We start from the raw sequence: 23819 nt of genomic DNA, 5'->3' as shown, positions 1-23819 counted from the left end.
TTTTTGAGACAGGGTTTCTCTGTGTAGTCCTGGCTGTCCTGGAATTCACTCTGTAGACCAGGCTGGCCTCGAACTCAGAAATCCACCTGCCTCTGCCTCCCAAGTGCTGGGATTACAGGTGTGCGCCACCACCGCCCGGCTAGCATATTCAGTTTTTAAGAATTAAGGTAAAGCTGCACATGGTGGCACAAACCCGTGATACTAGCATTCAAGGGGTTAAGGCAGGAGGATTGGCCACAGAAGGAGTTCAAAGCTGACCTTGGTTATATAGTACAACTGGCTTAGACAAAAGTAAATAAATGAAAATTAAAATAAAAATATGTAAAACTAAGGGATCAGGTAGAGCAGGTGTTTAGAAATTACATTTGAGTAATCAATGTAACAGTCAACCTCAACAGTCCTCCACAAATGCAAGGAGGGAAGGACAGAAGGACAGAAGGATGGGAGGAAGGGAGAGAGAAAGAAAGAGAGAGAGAAAGAGAGAGAGAGAGAAACAAAGAAAGAAACAAAGAAAGAAAGAAATAGAGAGCTGAAGAGATGGCTTAGTGGTTAAGGGCACTGCCTGCTCTTCCAGAGGTCCTGAGCTCAATTTCCAGCAACCACATGGTGGCTCACAACCATCTGTAATGGGATCCGATGCCCTCTTCTGGTGTGTCTGAAGACAGTGACAGATTACTCACATACATAAAATAAATAAATAAATAAAATCTTTTAAAAAATAGAAAAGAAAACAAATCTATAGAAACAGTTATACAAGGTCACAGCATCCACCATGAAACGCTGAATAGATTCATAACACGGTGTGTGCCACCAAGCCTGAAACCCTGAGTTCGACCCTCAGGACCCGCAGGATGGAGAGAATCAACTCCCTCAAGTTGTCCTCTGACTTCCACATGTGCACTGTGCCATGTGTGCACATATCACCCTCCCCCGATAAAATACTCTTCTGTAATAAACCAAAACAAGTCTCACAAGATAACAACCACTGTGGAGAAGAAACCCCTACTCCCAGAGCTGCTGCATATGTGGTCATGTGTGCAGGTGGTGCGAGACACTCTAGAGATACAGCTTTCATGCCTGGACATGGTCCATGGCATAGCTGCCTCTGAATCACCAAGCTTCGTAACCTGTGAGTCACTGAGGTGACGTGGCTTAATGCTTCTGCTGAGAAGTGATTTCCTTTTACAACTGTGGTTCTGATAGGAAGAACTGGGTAGGCTCTGAGAACAGACTAGCTTGGTTTGCCATCTGCCTGTCTGGTTGGTTTCGGTGGTGCAAATCCATGCTATACAAGCACTATATTACAAAGGCCACACACCCAACTCTGCCAGGCATGATCTGAGTCAAGTTAGCAGCTCCGTGGCTACCTGTGTGCTCTGACCTGGAGAAATCATCATGATTAACTCTTGGGTCAGTCATGGACTTGAAATGAAATGTCCACAGGGTCAGGAAGGTAAGGCCATCCAGCAAGGACAGATAAGGTATGCAATAAGTCATCGGATATCCTGAAGCTTGAGACTGTTACCTCACAGCATATACCTGGCTAGCTGGCTAGTTGGGTAGCCACGCCCCCTCTGCTCCACATCCACGGATCTCTCAATTCTCCAATACTGGCTATGTTGGACAGACACCTAAGGGGGAAGTGGAACACACCTTCGGGTGTGTCTACAAGGGCATTTCCAGAAACTATTAGATTATGGAGTGCTCTGACTTAATGAATAGATGAATCCTTTAAATCGTTTATCATATGGATGACATTATTGAAATGTGGGAAGAGGGTCTAGGTAGAGGAAGTGAGTCACAAAGGGTGTGTCCTTAGATGCTCTATCTTGTCCTAGCCTCTTCCTGTCTACTCTTTTCTTGTTTCTTGACCACTACAAGGCAAGGAATAGCTCACTTCCACCATATGCTCCTGCTACCATGGTGTTCTGTCTGAACATATAAAGCCAAGCAGCCAGGGACTGATTCTCTGCAACTGTGAGCTGGAAATAAACTCTTCCTTTTTAAGTTGTCTTGTATTTTCTTACTGTAGTAAGGAAAGTAACTGATAAATTGGCTAAAAAAAAAAATTGAAAGCCCCATAAAGGCTAAATTAAACAAAACCTTAGGTTAGGATTCTGGTTCACTGAGGTAACAAGCTTTGGGATAGGTACTCAAGCAAGCGTTTGAAAAAGATTTCCACTTGTCTCTGTTTTATTTAGGAAGTATTCCTGATAGCCTTATTCTTTTTTTTTCTGAAACTGGAGCTTAGAAATATTTCCACATCCCAAAAGAGAAAATTTGAGTGCAAGTTAACTAAACCAGAAAAAGCCTTAGATATTCTTAAGCCCATAGAATGCTGAGTCTTCCTGACACCAGAAGACAGAAAGGAGCAAAGCAGGCAGGAAGAAGAGCCGCTCCCATAAGGCACTGCAGCTCCCATAAAGCATTGCAACAATCAGAAACCGTGTTGCATGGCAAAATTAAGCTATGGTGGAGAAACCGTGTTGTCACGGCAAAATTAAGCTATGGTGGAATGCTCAGCATTAGATCATTTCCAAAAAGGAAAAATCATTCATTCCACATAAATTTTAGACTTCCCCAATGTGCAGTGGACAACTTTCCTGGGAATTAAAACCAGACAAGCTAGCCACCCATCAGGAATTGATAATATACACTATCTCCCATCTAGAAATAAAGGAAGCCTGCTTTTCAGATCCATGATCTTGATAGTCGAGAAATGAATGGTCTTGACCTTCAAGAGGAAGAATGTTGGCAAGTGTGATGGTTTGTATATGCTCAGTCTAGGGAATGACACTATTAAAAGGTGTGGCCCAATTGGAGTAGGTGTGGCCTTGTTGGGGTAGGTGTATCACTGTGGGTGTGGCTTAAGACCCTCATCTTAACTGCCTGAAAATCAGTATTTTGCTAGCAGCCTTCAGATGAAAATATGGAACTCTTTTTCTTTTTTCTTTTCTTTTTTATTTGTTTGTTTGTTTGTTTTGGTTTTGGTTTGTCTTATTTTGTTTTGTTTTTTGTATTTGGGCTTTTTTAAAATTGTTTTTGGATCTGTTTTTTTTTTGAGACAGGGTTTCTCTGTATAGCCCTGGCTGTCCTGGAACTCACTCTGTAAACCAGGCTGGCCTGGAACTCAGAAATCCGCCTGCCTCTGCCTCCCAGAGTGCTGGGATTACAGGCGTGTGCCACCACTGACTGGCTGAAAATGTGGAACTCTCAGTTCCTCCTGTGCCAAGCCTGCCTGGATACTGCCATGTTCCGGCCTTGATGATAATGAACTGAATCTCTGAACCTGTAACCCAGCCCCAATTAAATGTTGCCCTTATAAGAGTTGCCTTGGTCATGGTGTCTGTTCACAGCAGTAAAACCCTAAGACAGCAAAAAACAAAAATCACAAGAATGATAGCCCTAAGCTTCTGGAGTTAGGATCTCAGTTCTCATTGGTGTGGTGGACATCTTGGCCCTAGGAAGAAAGGGTGTCGGGCTGGAGAGATGGCTCAGAGGTTAAGAGCACTGACTGCTCTTCTAGAGGTCCTGAATAAAATAAATAAATAAATAAATCTTTAAAAAAAGAAAAGAAACATGCTGCACTTACCCAATGGTGGGGCTGATGTTGTGGTCAAAGTGGTCCTGGACAAACCGACACACAATGCTGGATTTCCCAACCCCGGTGTCCTAGAAGAGAATGAAGGCAAAGCCATGAAAATCCACCACCTCTGACCTCCTAGGAACATGCAACAAGGCACCATGACAGCAGAACTGCAGGAGCAGGAGAGGAAGTCTTCTAGTCCCTACTAGAATGTTCTAGGGTGTAAATGTACTTTCATAGAAAGAAAACAAATATGGTAAAAGCAGGTTTAGAAACACATCTCACGGAGTTGGACAGACAGCTCAGTGGTTTAGAGCACCAACTGATCTTCTGAAGGTCCTGAGTTCAAATCCCAGCAACCACATGGTGGCTCACAAGCATCAGTAAAGGGATCTAACAGCCTCTTCTGGTGTGTCTGAAGACAGCTACAGTGTACTTAGATATAATAATAAATAAATCTTTAGGCCAGAGAGGAGTAGGCCAGAGTGGGATACCCCGGAGCAGGGTTGACCAGAGCGAGCAGAACGAGTAGATGTCCTGAATTCAAAGTCCCAGCAACCACATGATGGCTCACAACCATCTGTACAGCTATAGTGTACTCAAATACATAAAATAAATAAATAAATCTTTTCTTAAATAAATAAATAAATAAATCTTTTCTTAAAGATTTATTTATAGCCGGGCATGGTGACACACACCTGTAATCCCAGCACTCGGGAGGCAGAGGCAGGTGGATTTCTGAGTTCGAGGCCAGCCTGGTCTACAGAGTGAGTTCCAGGACAGCCAGGGTTACAGAGAGAAACCCTGACTCAAAAAAACAAAAAACAAAACAAACAAAGATTTATTTATTATTATATGTGAGTACACTATAGCTGTCTTCAGACATACCAGAAGAGGGTGTCAGATCTCATTACAGTTGGTTGTGAGCCACCATGTGGTTGCTGGGATTTGAACTCAGGACCTTTGGAAGAGCAGTCAGTGCTCTTAATCGCTGAGCCATCTCACCAGCCTAAATACATCTTAAAAAAAAAAAAAGAAAAGAAAAGAAAGAAAAGAAAAAGAAACACATCTCACATGCATATAGCAAATAACATGTTCATAATATATTTGATCCCAGAGTTAGAGAAGGGTCTAGAGACGATGTGTCATATCAGGCTGTGTTGTTTGTTAGGGAGAGAACATGTTTTTCAAAGTCACATTGTCAAGTTAATTCATCTGCCTCTAGGGAACACATTGGAAGACCTCTAAATTCCTACATCCCCGATGTCTGTTAGAATTTAATGGCTGGATATCAACCTCAGGTTCTGCTGAATTCTGTAAGACCTCATCTCAAATCTTTCTTGACTACACAATTCTTTAGAGCTGGTCAAGAGAGGGATCCCTTCCACAATGGAGACCAAACACAGACCTGTGTCTCTGTTCCTTCCTTTCTAAACCCTTACGAAGTGGTTTTGGGAATAACAGGCACAAATCCACAAGGTCAAAGAGAGAGATCCCAGACAGATGATGCCAACAGTGTCTGCAGAGACAGATCGTGTCTGAGAAAGAGCCCAAACCCAGCAGGCAGCAACTCAGTCCATGCCTGAGACTCAGGAATCAGCAGAAGGCACATCTCGGAAGAAAGTAACGATGTAAGCTTAGGCAGAAATAGCAGGACCCCCACCTGCTCCACATGTGATTGGGGGATCCACATACAGAGAGAGACACCAGGGTCTCCCAACTAAAGAGCATCCTGTGCTCAAGTTAACAACCCCAGAGCTTTCAACCAACGATGGACGGAACCTTTGAGACTGTGAGATAAAATAAACCTCTCCTGCTTTGTCATGGGGGTGTTTCCATAGAAACAAAAAGCCGGGTGACCTAGATACTTAACACATGTGTATGGTTCTCATACATGACTTTATTTATTCATTTATTTATTATGAGAGCGGCTCTAGTGCAAGCTAGCCTCAAGCCCCTAGATTAGAATAACCTTGAAGTGACCATGCTACCTCCGTCTCGAGTGCTAGCATTGCAGGGTGATATACCACCAAGCCTGCCTTATACCTCACTAGGGATCAAACCCAGAGAGAGCTTCATGTACTTCACCGACTCTGCTACCAATGGAGTTACATTCCAGTCCCTAAAGGTATGATTTTTTTAAAAGCCCCAAGTTTGAGGCTGGGGAAACGGTGCAGTAGTTAAGAATACTCGCTGCTCTTGCTGAAGACCTAGATTCAGTTCCAAGCACCAACAGACATGTGGGGTTCCAGTTCCAGGGGATTCAACACCCTCTTGTGGTCTCTACAAGCAATCACACACACACACACACACACACACACACGTGATGCACAGAAAATACATTTGGACAAAATACACATATACACATACAATTTTTTAAAAGTTTCTAATCAAGGGGCTGATGAACTGGCTTAGAAAACAGGTCCATGAAGACTGACAGATGAACTGAATTCAATATCCAGGATGCATATGGTAGGAGAGACCCCCTCCCCCCCAAGATGCCCTCTGACCCGCTTGCTTCTCTAGCGCACCAGAATAGCTGGAGTTTCACCTGAGCCAGCTGTAGAAGGCAAGGACTGGAATTAATAATCGTAAAACAGCTTAGCGCTTTTACCATGAACGGTATTTCAAGGGCTGGTCTTCAGGCAGGCTCTGTTCAGCTGATCTGTGGAATGGAGTTAGAGCAGAGCTCCCCGGGCGCCTCGCCCCTCCGAATGTGTGCTCCCTGCCCCGCCCCCCCCCAAATTCGTGCTCCCCAGGTACAGCTGAGAAGATGCAGCATCTGACTTGGCTGGTGCGTGGCAGGGGCGGAGACCCCACAACACCCTGAGAGCTCGGCGGAGAGTCCAAAGAACGAAGTACAAGGAGGTGCATAGCTCTCCGGCCAAGAGAACTAATGGCATCTACCTCTAAGGATCAGTTTTAGGGTACAGAATAGGGAGATCCTGGGTGTGACCTAAAAACATGTGAGGGAGGAGAGCCAGGTGGAGCATCTGCTTCAGAGCCGTGGGTGCTGGGGTTGGACGTGGGTGGGTGCCTCTGCATGCTCAGACCCTCTCTGCTGTGTCTGGGAACCCTGCAGGTCAGGAGGGTAGCCTACCACCTCCCCCAATGGAATTTGCAAACCAGGGAGGTAGCTGATAACCGGTACACCGGTGGTGCCCGGCCTGCGGTCGGTACAGAGAAGACAGGGTTTCGGAGATGCTTATCGCTTGAGCAAAGAATGAAGAAACGAACGGAAGACGCCTGAGAAAGAATTCTTAAACCTCGGACCATTGATGTAAAGTAGAAGAATGGGGCGTGGGTCCAGACAAGGGTGAGGCTCCCACTCTGCCCGGGCTGCGGCTTCTGGGACACAGTTGCTTGCCGGAGGAACGCTAGTGGCATGGGGCGTTTCCGGTGCCTTCCTGGACAGGGCAGGGCAAGGCAGAGCAGGGCAGGGCAGAGCAGCTGTGGAGTTTCCATTTCCCTGGGGCTGGCATGGTTGAAGAAGTTCTTCTGTAGGAAGGGCTTAAAGCAGCTGAGGGGGGACAAATGAGATGTCCCTGGAGGGAGGTGAGGGGCCCGCCCGGGCCAGAGTCCATGGAAGTGCAGGCCAAAGTCAGCGGTGGCAGGGCATAGCGTCTTTAAAATTTTTTAATTAATTAATATATTCTCTCCTCTCCTCTCCTCTCCTCTCCTCTCCTCTCCTCTCCTCTCCTCTCCTCTCCTCTCCTCTCCTCTCCTCTCCTCCCCTCCCTCACATGTTTTTAGGTAAGACCTGGGCTCATCCAACTTCATACCCTAAAACTACCAATTAGAAATGTTCATAGATTGCTGGGCATGGTCATGCACGCCTTTAATTCCAGCACTGGGGGCAGGGGTGGGGCAAGATGCAGGCAGACTTCTGTGAGTCCAAGGCCTGGTATACAAACAGCCAGGGCTGTTACACAGAGAAACCCTGTTTCAAAACAAACAATAACAAAACAAAATTTAAAAAAATAGGGGGAAAAAAGAAACACCCACAGTTCTTCCAGCCTGAGGCCTTCCTTGGACTCTGATTGGGCTCCCAGGGTGTGCAGTGTCTCCACCCCTGCCACACACCAGTGATGACAGATGCCACTTTCGGTCGACTGTTATGCTCACCTGGGGAGCACACACTGAGGGAGGAGGGAGATTTCTACTCTACCTCATCCCCCCTAAATCAGCCCTGCCTGCCTGAAGGTCGGCCCTTGAAATACCCTTCCCAGTGAAAGCTACAACCATTAACTCCACCCCTTGCCTCCTACAGATGGCCCAAGAAAAAGACAGCTTTTCAGGAGAGCTAAGGTAGCAGGCTGGCTCAAATGTAGCTGGGTGCCTGTGGTATCTACACTTGGTCTTGTCTTACTTTTGCATCTTGACCCAATATTTACCTCTTATATATTTCATAGGAAATATATAGCAAAATATATTAAATTTTAAATTGGCCAGAAAATAGGATATCTGATAAAGAACAGGGCTAAGAAATCTGACTGGCCTGTGGGATCCCAGAACTCAGCTTTGAAAAGCTGTAGTTCCGCTGATGACCACAAGGGGAAGACCTGCTCACCTGCTGGCTGGAGAGCCTGCGGGCCTTCCCTTTCCTGCCGGAACCTGACTTGGGCTGGATCCACAGTGACTGGACTGTGACAGGGATTCAAGGAAACAAGGCCAGTGAGTCATGACCCACGCATGGCAAGAGAAGTAGAAACCAAGAAAGATCAAAGACAACTGTGTTTGTTTGGTTTTTTAAAAATCCATTTAAGTCGGGCAGTGGTGGCACACGCCTATAATCCCAGCATTCTGGGAGGCAGAGGCAGGCGGATTTCTGAGTTCGAGGCCAGCCTGGTCTACAGAGTGAGTTCCAGGACAGCTAGGGCTACACAGAGAAACCCTGTCTCGAAAAAAAAAAACAAATCCAAAAAAAACCCAAAACAACAACAACAACAAACAAACAAAAAAAAAAATCCATTTAAAAAGACAGAGAATCCCAGCACTCAGAGGCAGGAGGATCTCTAGAGTTAGTCCAACCCAGTCTACAGAGAAGGTCCCAGGACAGCCAGGGCTACACAGAGAAAACCTGTCTCAGAATACAGACAAAAAGACAGAGAGCAGGGGCCCTGGCTGCTAAGGGAAACTTGTCTATGAATAGTTCTTCCCCTCTGTATTTTCAGAATACCACAGGCCACCTCGTCTAATCCTCTGATTTTACACAAGCAGGAGCTGGTGTGACTTCCTTAGGGTCACACAGCTAGCTGGTCAGGAAAGGCAGAAGCACGTGTTCTGGGTCCCTGACCAAACTTCTCCAAGGCTTCTTCCCCCAGCCAAGCACAGATTCCTTTACAAAGAAAAAAAGAAAGTTTAGTTTTCGGACCTCACCCCTTTCTGGCTTCACTCGGCCAGCTCCAGGTACTCGCCATCGTGAAGACAATGCTGCTGCTCTGATGGAGATGAATAGAGACCGGTCCCTACTGCCGGAGAAGCAACACGACAAAACCAAATGGGACTCCACCAGCCAGGGGAAAGTTGAGAACACTCCGATTTTGGTATGGCGGACTCACGGCTGACCCCATCTCCACACCGGGGTCCTCCTATGACACAGCTGGAAAGTTCCACTGTTTACAAGTTCACCAAACTCCCGAGCACTCTCCAAATGCAAGAGCACTGTGCTTCAGACGGTTCAGAAAGATCTGTAGGTAGGAATTAGAAAGCTAACAAGGAACTGACGAAAGCATTTGAATCAACTCGCCTCTTAAGCAAAGTTCATTATATCCGTAAGTCAGGAGTTCCAAGAATGGAGTTAATATTAGTTTTAAAATAGGCACAAGTCCATTGCAGCACAGTTTATAAGTGAGATGCGACTTAAGTAAATTTAATTATAAATCAGATAAACTGTAGCATAAGCAGTAATGTTTTAGACCTTGATTCATTCTGTCAAAATGTTTAAAAGACAGAATACAATTTACGCACAACACACACGTGCTTCATTTACACTGGGGACATGTCTTGATAAAACTGTCAAAATTCACAGATACATTAATAATAATAAATACATCATCTATAATCACTATCAACTGCATAAGCATGACTCAGCGACTAGTGTGGCTTACTCTACCACACTCAGAGCACTGAGTGTGTATTAGCACAGTGTGCACAACCTTCTATCACAAGCTACTTTACAATAACATACTGGATATCTCCTGTAAAGCAAAAATCAGAAAGGCTGTGTGGTTTACACTCTCACACGGAGGTAAAATTCCCAGTCACACCATCTGTATGTGACAGAAGTGACTCAGGACATCACGTCCCCTCAGAGTACGTCTGGTCTCAGAACCACACAAGGACTTTTGCATTGATTACTCGGTTACTATTCACTGAGTCAAATATTTGGACCTGTAGAAAATCTGAAACCCAGCGGGACCCAGGACCCAGCCAGCACACCGCACCCCCCTGAAGTCCCTAGCAGTCCTTGGTAAAAGGGAGAACAGACTGTTTTGTTCTTAATTCCTGCATCAGGAAACCACTCGGAGACTTTGCGTGGATGTCCCGTAATTCTCTCACTATAAAAGCGAATCCGGAAGACATGGCATTATTTCAGGAGTGCTGTCACTACTGAGACAGCGCTCTGAGGGCGCGGGGCACAGATCTGCTCATCCATCTGCTGCCAAGGCTGTGAGCAGCCCACAGAGGCAAGGGGCACAAACATTAAGCTCAGGTTCCTAGCCGGGCGGTGGTGGCGCGTGGCACGTGGCGCGCGTGGCACACGCCTTTAATCCCAGCGTTTGGGAGACGGAGGCAGGCAGATTTCTGAGTTCAAGGCCAGCCTGGTCTACAGAGTGAGTTCCAGGACAGCCAGGGCTATACAGAGAAACCCTGTCTTGAAAAACAAAAACAAAACAAAACGACCAGGTTCCTGCAGTAAAAACATTTAACACTAGATTTAGCTATGACAGAGCCTACGAGGCAAGGATGGGGCAGGGATCAGCTGGAGTACCAGTGGCTGGGCTGGCTTCCCGCGGAGCATTGGTGAGCCAGCCGAGCCGGCCACTTGAACCTAAGCGGCCAATTGTTATCCCAGCCTGCCCCAGGACTGCAGCACTCTGTACGGGACTCACTGGCAACATTCGTCCGCTGGCAAACTGACTCTAATTTCAAACACGGCTTCCATCAAACCGAACCAACTGCCAAGTCTTTAGATCGAGCCGAGTTTCCCAGGACTGGGAGATCTGGCGAAACAAAAGCCTAGTCAATTCAGACTCCAGGATCTTAGTGCCAAGATCACGTAGGAGCAGTGATAAGGGGAACAGATTGGCAATGAGAAAAGGACGTTTTTTCAGTTATTTGCTGACCACATTAAAAAAATCCCAGATATAAGTTAAACACTGTATATGAAAAGGTATATGGCTGGAGAGATGATTCAGCGGTTAAGAGCACTGACTGCTCTTGCGAAGGTCGTGATTTCAAATCCCAGCAACCACATGATGGCTCACAACCATCTGTAATGAGATCTGATGCCGTCTTCTGGAGTGTCTGAAGACAGCTACAGTGTACTTACAGATGGTTTATTTACATAATAAATAGATAAATCTTTAAAAAAATTAAAAAAGAAAGAAATGGTATCAGTTATCATCTCTTTACGCATTGTGTATATTTGTGTGCATGTATGTATATATACAGGTGCACATGTGTGTGTGCACGTGCGCACATGGAGTGCTTGAGGTTGAAGCCACGGCCCCATGCATGCAAGACAAGCACTAATCATTTAGCTACTCCTTGGAATAATTTCCTGGAACTCAGAGTATTGCTATTAAGTTTGTTTAAAACCTCATTTTATATATAGATACAAGATTATACAAGGTATAATCTTGTTCTTTTCTTTTTTTCATTTTGGTTTTTGTTTTGTTTTGTTTTTGGTTTTTTTTGGATTTGGTTTTTTCGAGATAGGGTTTCTCTGTGTAGCCCTGGCTCTCCTGGAACTCACTCTGTAGACCAGGCTGGCCTCAAACTCAGAACTCCGCCTGCCTCTGCCTCCTGAGTGCTGGGATTTCAGGCGTGTGCCACCACTGCCAGGTTTCTTCTTCTCTTTATCTTCATTTTTCTGAATTTATTTTATTTTTATTTTAGTTATTTTTTTAAAAACCCTGGACTCAGTGACAACTGCCATTTCTAAGAATTATTTATTTTATTTTATGTATAGGAGTACACTGTAGGAGTACAGAGATGACTCAGTGGTTAGGAGCACTGACTGCTCTTCCAGAGAGCCTGAGTTCAAATCCCAGCAACCACATGGTGGCTCACAACCATCTATAAAGAGATATGAGAACCTCTTCTTGTATCTAAAGATAGCTACAGTATACTTATAGATAATAAATAAATACATCTTTAAAAGAATTCTTTTAAAAGGAGCACACTTGCCTTCAGAAGAGGGCATCGGATCCCGTTACAGATGGTTGTGAGGCACCATGTGGTTGCTGGGAATTGAACTCAGGTCCTCTGGAAGAGTATCAGTGCTCTTAACCGCTGAGCCCCCATTTTTCTGAATTTCACTTGGAGATTTCCTTTTCACCCACCCTCCGGTTCGTCCTACAGATAGACCGGACAGGGCAGAGGGCCCACACATAATTCCCAATACCTGTTATATTTTTTCAGTTGTATATTTTTCATTGAACCCGTTTTATAGATGTTGGGGTTTGCTTCACTCTCATCTTTGAGGCAGGGTCACACTGTTAGCCCAGGTTGGCCTCTAGCTTACGGCTCTTTGGTTTCGTGAGTCCTGCCCTTCAGTTGTGTGCCCCTGCGCCCAGGATCCCCTCGCCTAGACCGGCTCCTCGGATAAGGGAGGACTTAAGGCACTTTTGTTGTTTTGAAGGAGGACGAAGAGGAAGTTTAATTCCTTAGCTTCCTGTTTTTCTTAGAATAGCACCAGTTTCCGGTCAGTTCCAGAGAGCAGTTGTCACAATGTGCAAACTCTGCACAGCTCAACAGAAACTTCAGTTAATCTATCGCGTCTTTGAAAGTGTTTTGTGTTAAAATAAAGTAACACAGATGTACCTTTGGGGGCTGTCTGCCACAAGAACCAGCCATTCCTCTGTGAACTTTCCTTTCTTCACAAGCTCTTGATTGAGCAAGACAAGTCACCCAGCAAATAGCAACACACACACACACACACACACTCCTATCTCCCTGGGGAAACCCCTGACCACACAGAATACCCGTTTTACCGAGACGCCAAGCTCTAACCCATAGGCCTCTGCTGTTACACAGTTTGGTGGTAGTGGTGTTGTTGGTGTTACTCTTCCTGAGTTGCAGAGTTAGCAAAGGTGAGCACGAGTAGGTAGGTAACTGCACAGCGACTCCCCGTGGCCCCATCCACTGTCACTCAACAGGGCATCCGACACCAAGCCACCAGGCTTCTTCTTCCTCACGTCCTTGGTCGGCCCTGGGGACCACAACACACTTGACAGGAAACAGGAAAGTTGTTCTACGCAGCAGAAGGGCCACGCACGAGAGGGACTGGTAGGGTGTGAAATGATGCCCCTGCCTCATCTCAGCGCTTCATTCCATTAACACCTAAGAGATGTTCTCGCGGGCTGGAGTGATGATGGCTCATTGGTTAAGAGCACTGACTGCTCTTCCAGAGGTCCTGAGTTCAATTCCCAGCAACCACATGGTGCCTCACAACCATCTGTACTGGGATCTGATGCCCTCTTCTAGTGTGCCTGCAGAGACCAATGGTGTACTCATATACATATAATAAATATATACATCTTAAAAAGAGAGGGGGGGGATGCTTTCCCACTGGACCCTGAAGGGCTCTGGAGGGAAACCTGAATAGCAGCTTAGACACAGGTGAGACAAGGAACGAGCAAGAATGTGATGTGAGCGTCTCGTCTCGGCTCAGACACTGACAGGGTTCTACTGTCGGAGCTGGCAGGCTTGCTGGTGCCCTGACATCTCACATGGGGGTGCCACATCTTGCTCGGGCCCTTTTCCCTGACTCCTGCCTGAGAATCAGAGAGACAGGACTGGCCACGGACTTTTGATGGGAACCCCTTCCCACAAAATGGATAAAAAGAGACTCCCTCCCCTGCCACACAGCCTCTGCACCTCTTCTACGACCCCCGGGTGATGTTGTCTGTCCTTGGTCCTGTGATCCGAACGTTCCTTGGAGGCACGCTGCTCTGGGTCCGTCCGTCCGCCGTCTGTCTGTTTATGGCATTAGTACTTCTCCTGATAAACTCCTTAGTCCATAGAAATATGTCTCAGTGCCCTTTTGAACCACCTGTCCTATCCAAACCTAATACAACGATCTGGTTCTACCTGGAGCTGGGCTCACAGCAGCTACCCTAGTTATAGCCCCTCCTACCCTGGCTCGCTATGGCCCCTCCTACCCTGGCTTGCTATGGCCCCTCCTACCCTGGCTTGCTATGGCCCCTCCTACCCTGGCTTGCTACCGCCCCTCTCAGCAAGCCATCCCCAAGCCATCTGTGCTGCTTTTTTTTTCCTTATTGCTGTCCTGTTGATCAAATTCCTGACACAAGGCTGCATAAGGGAGGAAGGGTTTATTTGGCTCTCAGTTTAAAGGTGCAATCCATCTTAGTGGAGGAGGCGTCGCAGCTGTGGGTGCAGGAGCGAAATGAACGTCGTCGCTTGCTCATTCTACAGATGGAGGAACCAAAGACCACAGGACCAAGGTGAGGCTGGGCTGTAACACCTCAGAGCTCCGACCCCCAAGTAGGACCCACCTCCTAAAGGGTCACGATTCCCCCACGTAGCAGCACTACCAGCTAGAGACTAAACATTCAAACACACGATCCAGTGGAAGACTCTCCTCTCGTGACTACAGAGTCTCAGTGCCCCAAGGTCCTGTGTGTTGCTTTGCCCACTGGGAAAAGCTGATTGCATAGCTGCGGTCTCTACCGTATGATAAGGAGCCAAAATTAACCTGCATTCACATCGAAAGCGCGGCTACCGACAGAGAGGGCTTAAGACCGTTCCCTCCCGCCTCTCCCGTCTCCATCTCAAGCAAACATGCGTCTCGTCTCTTTAGTCGTTGGCCATGACATCCGTGGGATGAAGGTTAGAAACGAACTTTAGAGTATCTAATATCCACCATGTGAACAGTTTCACATGAAAGCCTCTACAGGCAGGTGATTTTTTTTTTTATGTTTAATTTCTGGCAAGATGATCCCTCATCTGATTGTTAATGTAATCTATGCCCTAAATATTACTTTCCTAGTAGAGAGAGGTTGACAGGTGGAGCCTGGTGAAGGTCGCTACGGTCTGGTGTCACAGCCTGGCTGGCTCCGGTCATCCGCTTCTACCTTGAAAGCATCAGAAGCAATCCCGTGGCCACAGTGTATGCGGGGGGTCTATTCGTCTTGCACTGGGAGTCAAGGCCATGGTTTAGACAGATGTAATCTAATCTGCAGAATTTAAACTACCCCACTCATGTGTCAGAAAATGGCCCCATCCACATTCCAGTTTTATAGAAATATGACTGTATTATGAAAGTGAGGGCTAGAGAGATGGCTCAGCGGGTAAGAACACCGGCTGCTCTTCCAGAGGTCCTGAGTTCAGACTCCAGCACCCACATGGTGGCTCACAACCATCCGTAATGAGATCTGACGCCCTCTTCTGGTGTCTGAAGACAGCTACAGTGTACTGACATATAATAAATAAATAAATCTTTAAAAAAAAAAAGAAAAATGAAAATGAGATGGCCTAAGACAGGCAGTGACCTGATCCAGGGGTAACAGCTACACTCTAGTTTTAATGCAGAGGCTGTCTCTTCACTTCACCCCCTACCCCCACCCCCCCTACCCCCTACCCCCCACCCCCGTTCTCTCCCAAACAGTCCGGAAGATTGCTGACTGTGAAGCAACCTAGCCAGAAGCTTGCCGATAATGATTTGCTCAGATGTACCAAAGGAAGTCTGTTTCTTCATTTAGTGGTTTGGACAACGTCAGGGCCCAAGAAAGCTCCCACAGACCTTCCCTGAGCTCAACACATGCTTCTCTCATACTCTGACCGCTCCACCTGAACAGCAGATTTGGAACGTTGGTGTCCTTCCCCATGAATCAGGCTTGTCACCCAAATTAGCACAGAAAGCACTTTTCCAAGTGTCTGTCATCCACAAACACACGCTGAGGAATCCGTGCCCAGTGTCCTCTACAGATGCAAATGACAGTCTCCAAAACATGGACCAGTAGCTTAGGAGGAGTTCCCCAAAGTCCCAGCAGATGCCAGGCACTCAGGGTCTTTCTCAATGAGCATGCCTTCCCACTAAGTACATCTAAGTAGGAAACCATGTGGCCGTGAGGGCCAGGGTCAGCCAGGGTGCACCCCGCCGTTCTGCTGAGCACAGGAAGAAAGTGTGGAGCTCGGGGTTTTAAATTGCATTTCTTCTCCATGCTAGATCCCAAACAGGGAGTGTATGTCCCCTCCCCACCAGCAGCTGGCACATCTGTGCGTATGCGGCTGTTCTCTGTCTCTGTCCTTCACAAAACCAGCGTGCCCACAGCCAGCAGGTCTCTCCCTCTGACCTGCTTCGGTGAGGCTTGCTTGTTAGTGGGCTCTAAGTAATTCTATACTAGAGAGCTCAACTTCCAGAGAGACAGTAACACAGTGTGAAAAGAAGGCAGAAGCTGAGCTTGGACCACACCTGCAATCGCCTAATACAGAGAGACACAAAGACACAGAGGCAGACACACACACACACACACACACACACAGAAAGAGGGGGGTGGGTGGGAGAGAGACAGAGAGAGACAGAGACAGAGACATGAGCCGGAGGATGGGATGGGCTTCCTTGCCTCAGTCTCCATAGCGTCCCACAGAAACAAGCACAGAGTGGTCAACTAATAATGGTACAGTAAGAAATAGAGAAATTTTAGCCACTCTATTTCAGCTTGACAGATCCAGATCTGTAGCTGCTCTTGGGGATGATTTTGTTACCTGGGACGAAGAAAGCTGCTATAAGGCAGAGACGCAGCTTGTCCCGGAGACACACTGTCAGGAAAGAGTTTGATAAAAATTGGTATAGCAAACAAAGAATAAATTTTAAAAAGTCAGCCCCAACACACACACACACACACACACACACACACCACACACCATTCAAAAGTGCAGGATTCTGTGGGTTTGGAGTCTGTGGGTTTGGGAGCAGACTCCCAAGATTTAAAACCTCTTCTCTGCACTTCGGTGTTCAGTTCTCTAGAAACAGAGCAATCCTGGTCTCCATGACTGTGGGAAGGTTAAACAGAATATGCCGGCAGGAAGCAAAGGTCCAAGCATTCTAGTTGTGATGGGGTAGCCTCAGCCATTTAGAAAAACAAAGTCAATCTCCAGGTGCTCACTGGTGGGTGGGGCAAGAGCTCGGGCTTTGTGAAGGGAAAATCTGCCAAAGCAATGAGATAGACAGGGCTCTTTAAACACGACACTGTATGTGATAACAAGTACACACACACTGAATTTATCCTTTAAAGAACCCCACAGACCAAGCCAGGCAGTGGCGGCACAAGCCTGTAATCCCAGCACTTGGGAGGCAGAGGCAGGCGGATTGCTGAGTTCAAGGCCAGCCTGGTCTACAGAGTGATTTCCAGGACAGCCAGGGCTACACAGAGAAATCCTGTCTCAAAAAAATAAAAATAAAAAACAAACAAAAACAAAAAAACAAGAACCCTGGAGACCACCTGCCAAAGTTGTCTGCACTTTTTCTCCTCTGTGGAGTCTTTTCCTGTTAGAACCCTGTGATCCTGCTCAGGGCATTCTTTGTGGTTTTTTGTTTTGAAATGTTAACAGACGCGGTGTCTAGATGAAGGAATCCACACAAATGCTGTGGCCGTCTCTCAGTTCTAGTCATAGTCACTTACTTCCTGACACTGACTGGTTCTTGTTCCACAGTCTGCAAATTACTGCAATTTAACATGACCATCACTTCTTTAAAAAAAAAACCCACATGTCACCGGGTACTGAGTCATATTTAGAAGCTGTAAGCCCCAGGGTGTGTGTTCACAGCTCTAGATAACACATACTGTACATTTCAAAAACTAGAGGAAAGTATTTTGAAAGCCTTTGCCACAAAGGATTGACAAATATCCGTGGAGATGATTATATTTAACTCAATTTAAACATTATGTAACGTACAAGTATATCGCACATTATTGTGTTATCTACTGATGTACATCTAACTTCTGATTTGTATCAGTTAGAATTTAAATTTTGTTTTTATTGCTGTTACTATTTATACAATGTTTGTATGCAGGTGCACACATATCACTGTACATATGGCCCTGTGCACCTGTGGACAGGCCCCTGTGCACCTGTAGGCAGGCCCCTATGCACTTGTAGACAGGCCCCTGTATACCTGTAGACAGGTCCCTGTGCACCTGTAGGCAGGCCCCCTGTGCACCTGTAGACAGGCCCCCTGTGTACCTGTAGACATGCCCCCTGTGTACCTGTAGACATGCCCCCTGTGCACCTGTGGACAGGCCCCTGTGCACCTGTAGGCAGGCCCCTGTGCACTTGTAGACAGGCCCCTGTGCACCTGTAGGCAGGCCCCCTGTGCACCTGTAGACAGGCCCCCTGTGTACCTGTAGACATGCCCCCTGTGCACCTGTAGACAGGCCCCTGTGCACCTGTAGGCAGGCCCCCTGTGCACCTGTGGACAGGCCCCTGTGCACCTGTAGGCAGGCCCCTGTGCACTTGTAGACAGGCCCCTGTATACCTGTAGACAGGTCCCTGTGCACCTGTAGGCAGGCCCCCTGTGCACCTGTAGACAGGCCCCTGTATACCTGTAGACAGGTCCCTGTGCACCTGTGGACAGGCCCCTGTGCACCTGTAGGCAGGCCCCTGTGCACCTGCAGGCAGGCCCCTGTGCACCTGTAGGCAGGCCTCTGTGCACCTGTAGGCAGGCCCCTGTGCACCTGTAGACAGGCCCCCTGTGCACCTGTAGACAGGCCCCCTGTGCACCTGTAGACAGGCCCCTGTGCACCTGTAGGCAGGCCCCCTGTGCACCTGTAGGCAGGCCCCCTGTGCACCTGTAGACATGCCCCCTGTGCACCTGTAGACAGGCCCCCTGTGCACCTGTAGACAGGCCCTCTGTGCACCTGTAGGCAGGCCCCCTGTGCACCTGTAGGCGGGCCCCTGTGCACCTGTTGCGGCTGAAAGACAACTTTGTGGAGTTGGTTCTCTCCTTCCAAAGCTTTATATGGGTTCTAGAGAGCCAGCTAAGATTGTCATGTTTGTGTGGCAAGTACGTTTAACCACATTTTAACTGAATTACAATTTCTCACTTTTGTGAGGTATGTAACCGTTTACCTGCCAAAGCTGAGGCTGAGCTATTAGAGAAACTCCAAGTGCTGCTTGTGGGAATGTCTGTGATTTGAGGCTTTACATGTACTGGGTGTTAAACCATTTCAAATATTTTTTAAAAAACTATTTAATACTGGTGTCTAACTGCTCTTATGTCACAGGATTTTCCCTGTCCAATTACATTAGTGCAAAGGAGGTCTGTGATTGGACAGGGAAAAGGGAGGCAGAGCTAAAGTTGCAGAGACAGAGAGCATCTGAGAGGAGGACGAGGAGCAAGATGGCTACAGAAGTGAACTCTTGTGGCATTTACCAGCCACAAGTAGTTATGGTATCATAAGGTTAGATTAATTGGGATAAAGCTTTTATCATTATCAGTTGGCTCTGAAAGTATTGTATTGGCATCCTGTAAATTGTGGTATTATTGATATAGAAATCTGATTGGTTAATTAAGCTTTAAGAGTTTTAATTCTACCGGATAATTGGGTGATGTGATGGCTGACCCTGGGGTGTGTGGGGCGTTACATGGTAACGAGGGGAACCGAGAGGGGGTGTGCGCTGGAGAGATGACGGACAGAGGGACCACTAAGTGAGATGGCCTGGTGGGAGCCCTTGGCCCTGCAGGGCCAGAGAGTTGGTGGACCAAGAGCCCTGTGGCCCTCTGGCTGCTGGCACTAGTGTGGGAACGGGCCAGTTTGTTCTTTTTTTATTATTTCCTGCAATGCTCTTTCTTCTAGAAGATATGTGTGTGTGTGTGTTCCATATTATACGTATACAATACATATATACATATTATACATATACAATATACATATATATATATAATACATATATCTAGTCCATATTAACTGTTACAAACACTTTTATTGAGTTGCAATCCATTTTAAAGTGGCAGACTTGGTAGCGTCTTGTACATTCACTTTGTTGTCCACTTACATAGTTCCCAAACATAGCTTTGTGCAATGTTTCCATTAAGCCACAGACTCTGCATTCTTTGCGCCCCACAGCCCCTAGCAATCACATCTGCATATCTCTGTGCATCTAGTACCATACGAAACATCACCCTTTCTGTCTGGCTTTCTTTGTTTAACCACAGGGTTTTAGGGTTCACCCTCATCAGACTACATGATCGATATCTTTCCTTGGCGCTGAGGTACCTGGGCACACTAAACAAGCATCGTGCCACAGAGCTGCCCCAGAACCAGCCCGCTTCTTCCATCATGAATCTGTCCCTGGATATGAATGACCACCATTTGTGTATTCATTCAGTGTTAGTGGACTCCCAGACTGTATCTGCCTTCTGTCTTTTCGAACGGGGCTGCTATGAACATCCATGTACCAGTATTTCTCTAGGTAGTACCTTCTTTGGGTATTTGCAGCATAAGTCCAGCAGCAGGATTCCTCAGTCCTGTAATTCTGATTAACTTGAGGAACCATGAAAGTTCTGCTTTCCACAGAGGCTGAACGCACTGTCTTACACATCTACCGGCTACGAGCATTTCAGTCCTGCGATTTCCTCAGAACAGTTATTACCTTTCTCTTTTCATCCCAAATCACAGCCATCTTCCCGGACAGAAGTGGAGTGCCACGGTGGTTTTCATCAGCACTGCCCTGGTTTACCATCTTTTTATGCACTTGTTTGCCCCTTTTACGTCTTTAGAGAAATGTCTACTAAACACCTGTAGGACTTTGTTTGTGTGTTTGTTTATTATTTCAAGACAGGGTTTCTCTGTATAGCCCTGGCTGTCCCGGAACTCCCTTTGTAGACCAGGCTGGCTTCAAATCCAGAGATCCATCTGCTTCCGCCTCCCAAGTGCTGGGATTAAAAGCAGGTGCTACCTAGCCTGGCTGAAACCAACATTTTGTCATATATATGTATATATACACAAAAAAAGAATGTTTATGAAAGGTGACTCAACTCATTTCATGAAGCAGCTATATCACAGATACAAAATGTGTTAAGATTTTATTTTATTGGCCTCATTGTGAATGATGTCACAATCAGTTAAAATAGGCGGTCAAAGCATAATTTTTAAAGTCAAATAAATGGATATAGAATTGGGGTGGCACACGCCTTTAATCCCAGCACTCAGGAGGTAGAGGAAGGCCATTTCTGAGTTCCAGGTCAGCTTGGTCTACAATTTAAGTCCCAGGACAGTCAGGGCTACACAGAGAAACCCTGTCTCAATAAACAAACAAACAAACATATATAAAATAAATTTGCAAACACAAATTGGCTTTTTCTAGAGAAGTTTGCTTTTCCTGTTGCCAACCTTTTGTTTTTAAAGATTAATTTACTTATTATATGTAAGTGCACTGTGCTGTCTTCAGACACTCCAGAAGAGGGCATCAGATCTCATTACAGATTGTTGTGAGCTACCATGTGGTTGCTGGGATTTGAACTCAGGACCTTTGGAAAAGCAGTCAGTGCCCTTACCCGCTGAACCATCTCTCCAGCCCCACCAACAGACATTTTATTAAATAAAAATAACAACGACTTTGCATTGCTGGCAGCTCTCATAGGCCTGAAGCTCATCAGAGACAAGAGTGGCGCCCAACATTTTGGAGAGTGTACAAATGCACAGCACACGTCCCCACTGGAGATAGGAAATGACCTTTTTTGTTTGTTTTAAATTTCCTATCAAGGGCTGACGAGATGACTCAGCTTGTAAAGATGCTTATGGCCAAGGCCGAAAACCTGAGTTGGATCCCTGGGACCCACATAGCAGAAGGAGAGAAGACCCCTTCCGACCTCCACACATACACCATGAATGGACACAGCCCATACAAGCACAAATGTAAAGGGGGGAGGGACAAAAATTAAATTCCCTATCCATATGTCATGAAAAAATAAAGGGAGAAAAACTAAAAGTGAGTACAAGAAAAGGAAGTGGCACAGACAATTTTATTTCACCAGTCAACTACAGAACGGTGGGCCGTGCCTAAGACCACAGGAAAGAAAGAAGCAGACCTGGCCTGCAAGCCAGCTGTGAAGCCTCAGTTCCTTTGACTCAGAGTGTGTCAGTCAGGGATGAGTAACAGAACTGGTTTTGCACCGGAGCAGACCGGCTGGCGCAGCTGGGAGCAGCAGGCAGTACTTCCGGATAATGGCGGCTCACTATCTCTCCACATCTACGCCGGCAGGGACGTGTGATTGATAAAGTTACGCCAGAGCTTTCTTAGGAACTAGCCTGAAAACTCCAGGGATAACCCTCAGAAAGCTCGGAGCGTGGTCCTGTGGTACCAGGGGGAAGCGCTCAGCTGTGTGTTCCCCAGGCCTTAAACCTCCAGTTGTTTGACTCAAATCCACATCTGTTTACTTTCTGCAACAAAAGTTACTTTTGGTACCCGAGTCAATTAAAGTTATTTGCGTGTATCTAGTTCCTGTTCCTTCAATAGCTGGCAGCGTCCAGACAGAAGTTACCAGATGCAGGAGTAGAAAGGAAAAAAATAAATCACAAAATTCTCAGACAATACATGAGTCTAAGGAAAAGGTAGGCCTAGGGGCTGAATGCTGGACACCTTATTCCGGAGGGGGGGGATTCCATTCCCCGCCGGGTTGTCTTACTTGGTTTTCATTTTGTGGGGCAGTGAATCGAACACTAGACCAGGTCTCGCGGTTGCTGGACCAGTGCTCCGCCAGCAGAGCTGTATTCGGGCTCTTTTTTGTTTGTTTTAGAACAAGTAGCTAATTAAGTAGCCCAGGCTGGCCTTGAGCTCACCTTAGTCCAGGTTTGCCCTTGGTCTCCCCTTAGCCCTGGCTGGTCTTGATTTCACCTTAGCGTAGGCTTGGCCTTGATTTCACCACAGCCCAGTTACTCCTTGAACCTGGGATTCTTCTGCCTTTAGCCTCCTCTGCCGCAGTAATTTTGCCTTAAAAACATGAGCCACCACACCAGTATCGGATTGCTTCTTAAATGAGGATTATTTAGAAATAAAAATATATTAGAAGGCAGAAAGAAAAAAAAAAACAATGGAAAAAGTACAGAGCGTGTCCTTAAGAGCCCTGGAAGCTTCCTTCGTGTCTCTATCAGGATCTGCTATGGTTCTTCCTCCTGGTGGTGAGTCCGGAACGGAAGGAAGGCTGGCAATGGCTAGAAGCCCACAGCAGCTCTGCCGCTGGGGAGCATCACCACAGTCTGCACCAGGGTCTCAGAAGCCCTCAAAGACAGCCATGCTGCTCCCAGAGGATGCTTAGCCAGCCCTATCCAAGCCCCTTTAAAAAAAAAGACAAAACCAATCCTGACTCAAACCCACAGTGACGTCTGGCCTGGACTGTAGTGAGGTTAACTCTAAAAGGTTAAAGAGGTCTTCTAACAGGCAGTGCAGGCTAAGAATGGGGCTGAACAACGCATAAGGAGCAGACCCTGAGCAGACCCGAGGTCCCCACCCACAGCTGGCAGTTACTTTGGGAATGCGCTAACTTAGTTCCTCACCTGTCCTAAGGTCTCCACGTACCTTGTTATACGGGACACCTGTGGCCAATGACTGTGGGATACGTTCTACCTATGAAAGATTAAAGTGCCTGCTGGAAAAGTGAAAGCCCCCATCAGCCACAGCAAGCCGGCCCTGTGGTCCACGAGGAGACTGCTGGAGAGGGCAGGGCAACCGGGATTGACGGCAGCCTTTCAAGGCTCAAAAAGCCAGCAGTACACAGCGTCTGTGTGTGCAGCATTTGTTAGTACCGTCCAGGGAGGGCGTGCTACCGGCTCAGGACAAGTGTGACTTCCCATGGAATGGGTATCCTCCGCCACCAGGGCCGTTCTCACATGGACGGGACAGCCCAACACAGCTGGGAGAAAAGCCGTATCGAGTCCGACTCCAGGCCTTCTGTCCTTGAAGTCTACCCAGGCACTTTTATCTCGGGTGCCCAATTCTGGCACCGTGTTTTGCGGTTTATCCGAGGAATGCCCAGAGTCAA

The 23819-nt window shown here is 46.9% G+C and overlaps 1 protein-coding gene across 1 annotated transcript in view; it reads right to left on the bottom strand.

Annotated features, from left to right (window-relative positions):
- Positions 1-23819, bottom strand: part of Rab31 (RAB31, member RAS oncogene family) — a 131255-nt gene that overhangs the window by 72446 nt on the left and 34990 nt on the right. The window contains exon 2 of the mRNA XM_052192419.1: positions 3593-3672. Within this exon, the coding sequence (XP_052048379.1) occupies positions 3593-3672 (80 nt within the window). The remainder of the gene's footprint in view (positions 1-3592; positions 3673-23819) is intronic.

This window comes from Apodemus sylvaticus, chromosome 9 (assembly GCF_947179515.1).
Source record: "Apodemus sylvaticus chromosome 9, mApoSyl1.1, whole genome shotgun sequence".
NCBI classification, from domain to species: domain Eukaryota; kingdom Metazoa; phylum Chordata; class Mammalia; order Rodentia; family Muridae; genus Apodemus; species Apodemus sylvaticus.
Note: the sequence above shows the minus strand (reverse complement) of the source record. Positions and strands in the feature narration are given on the sequence as shown.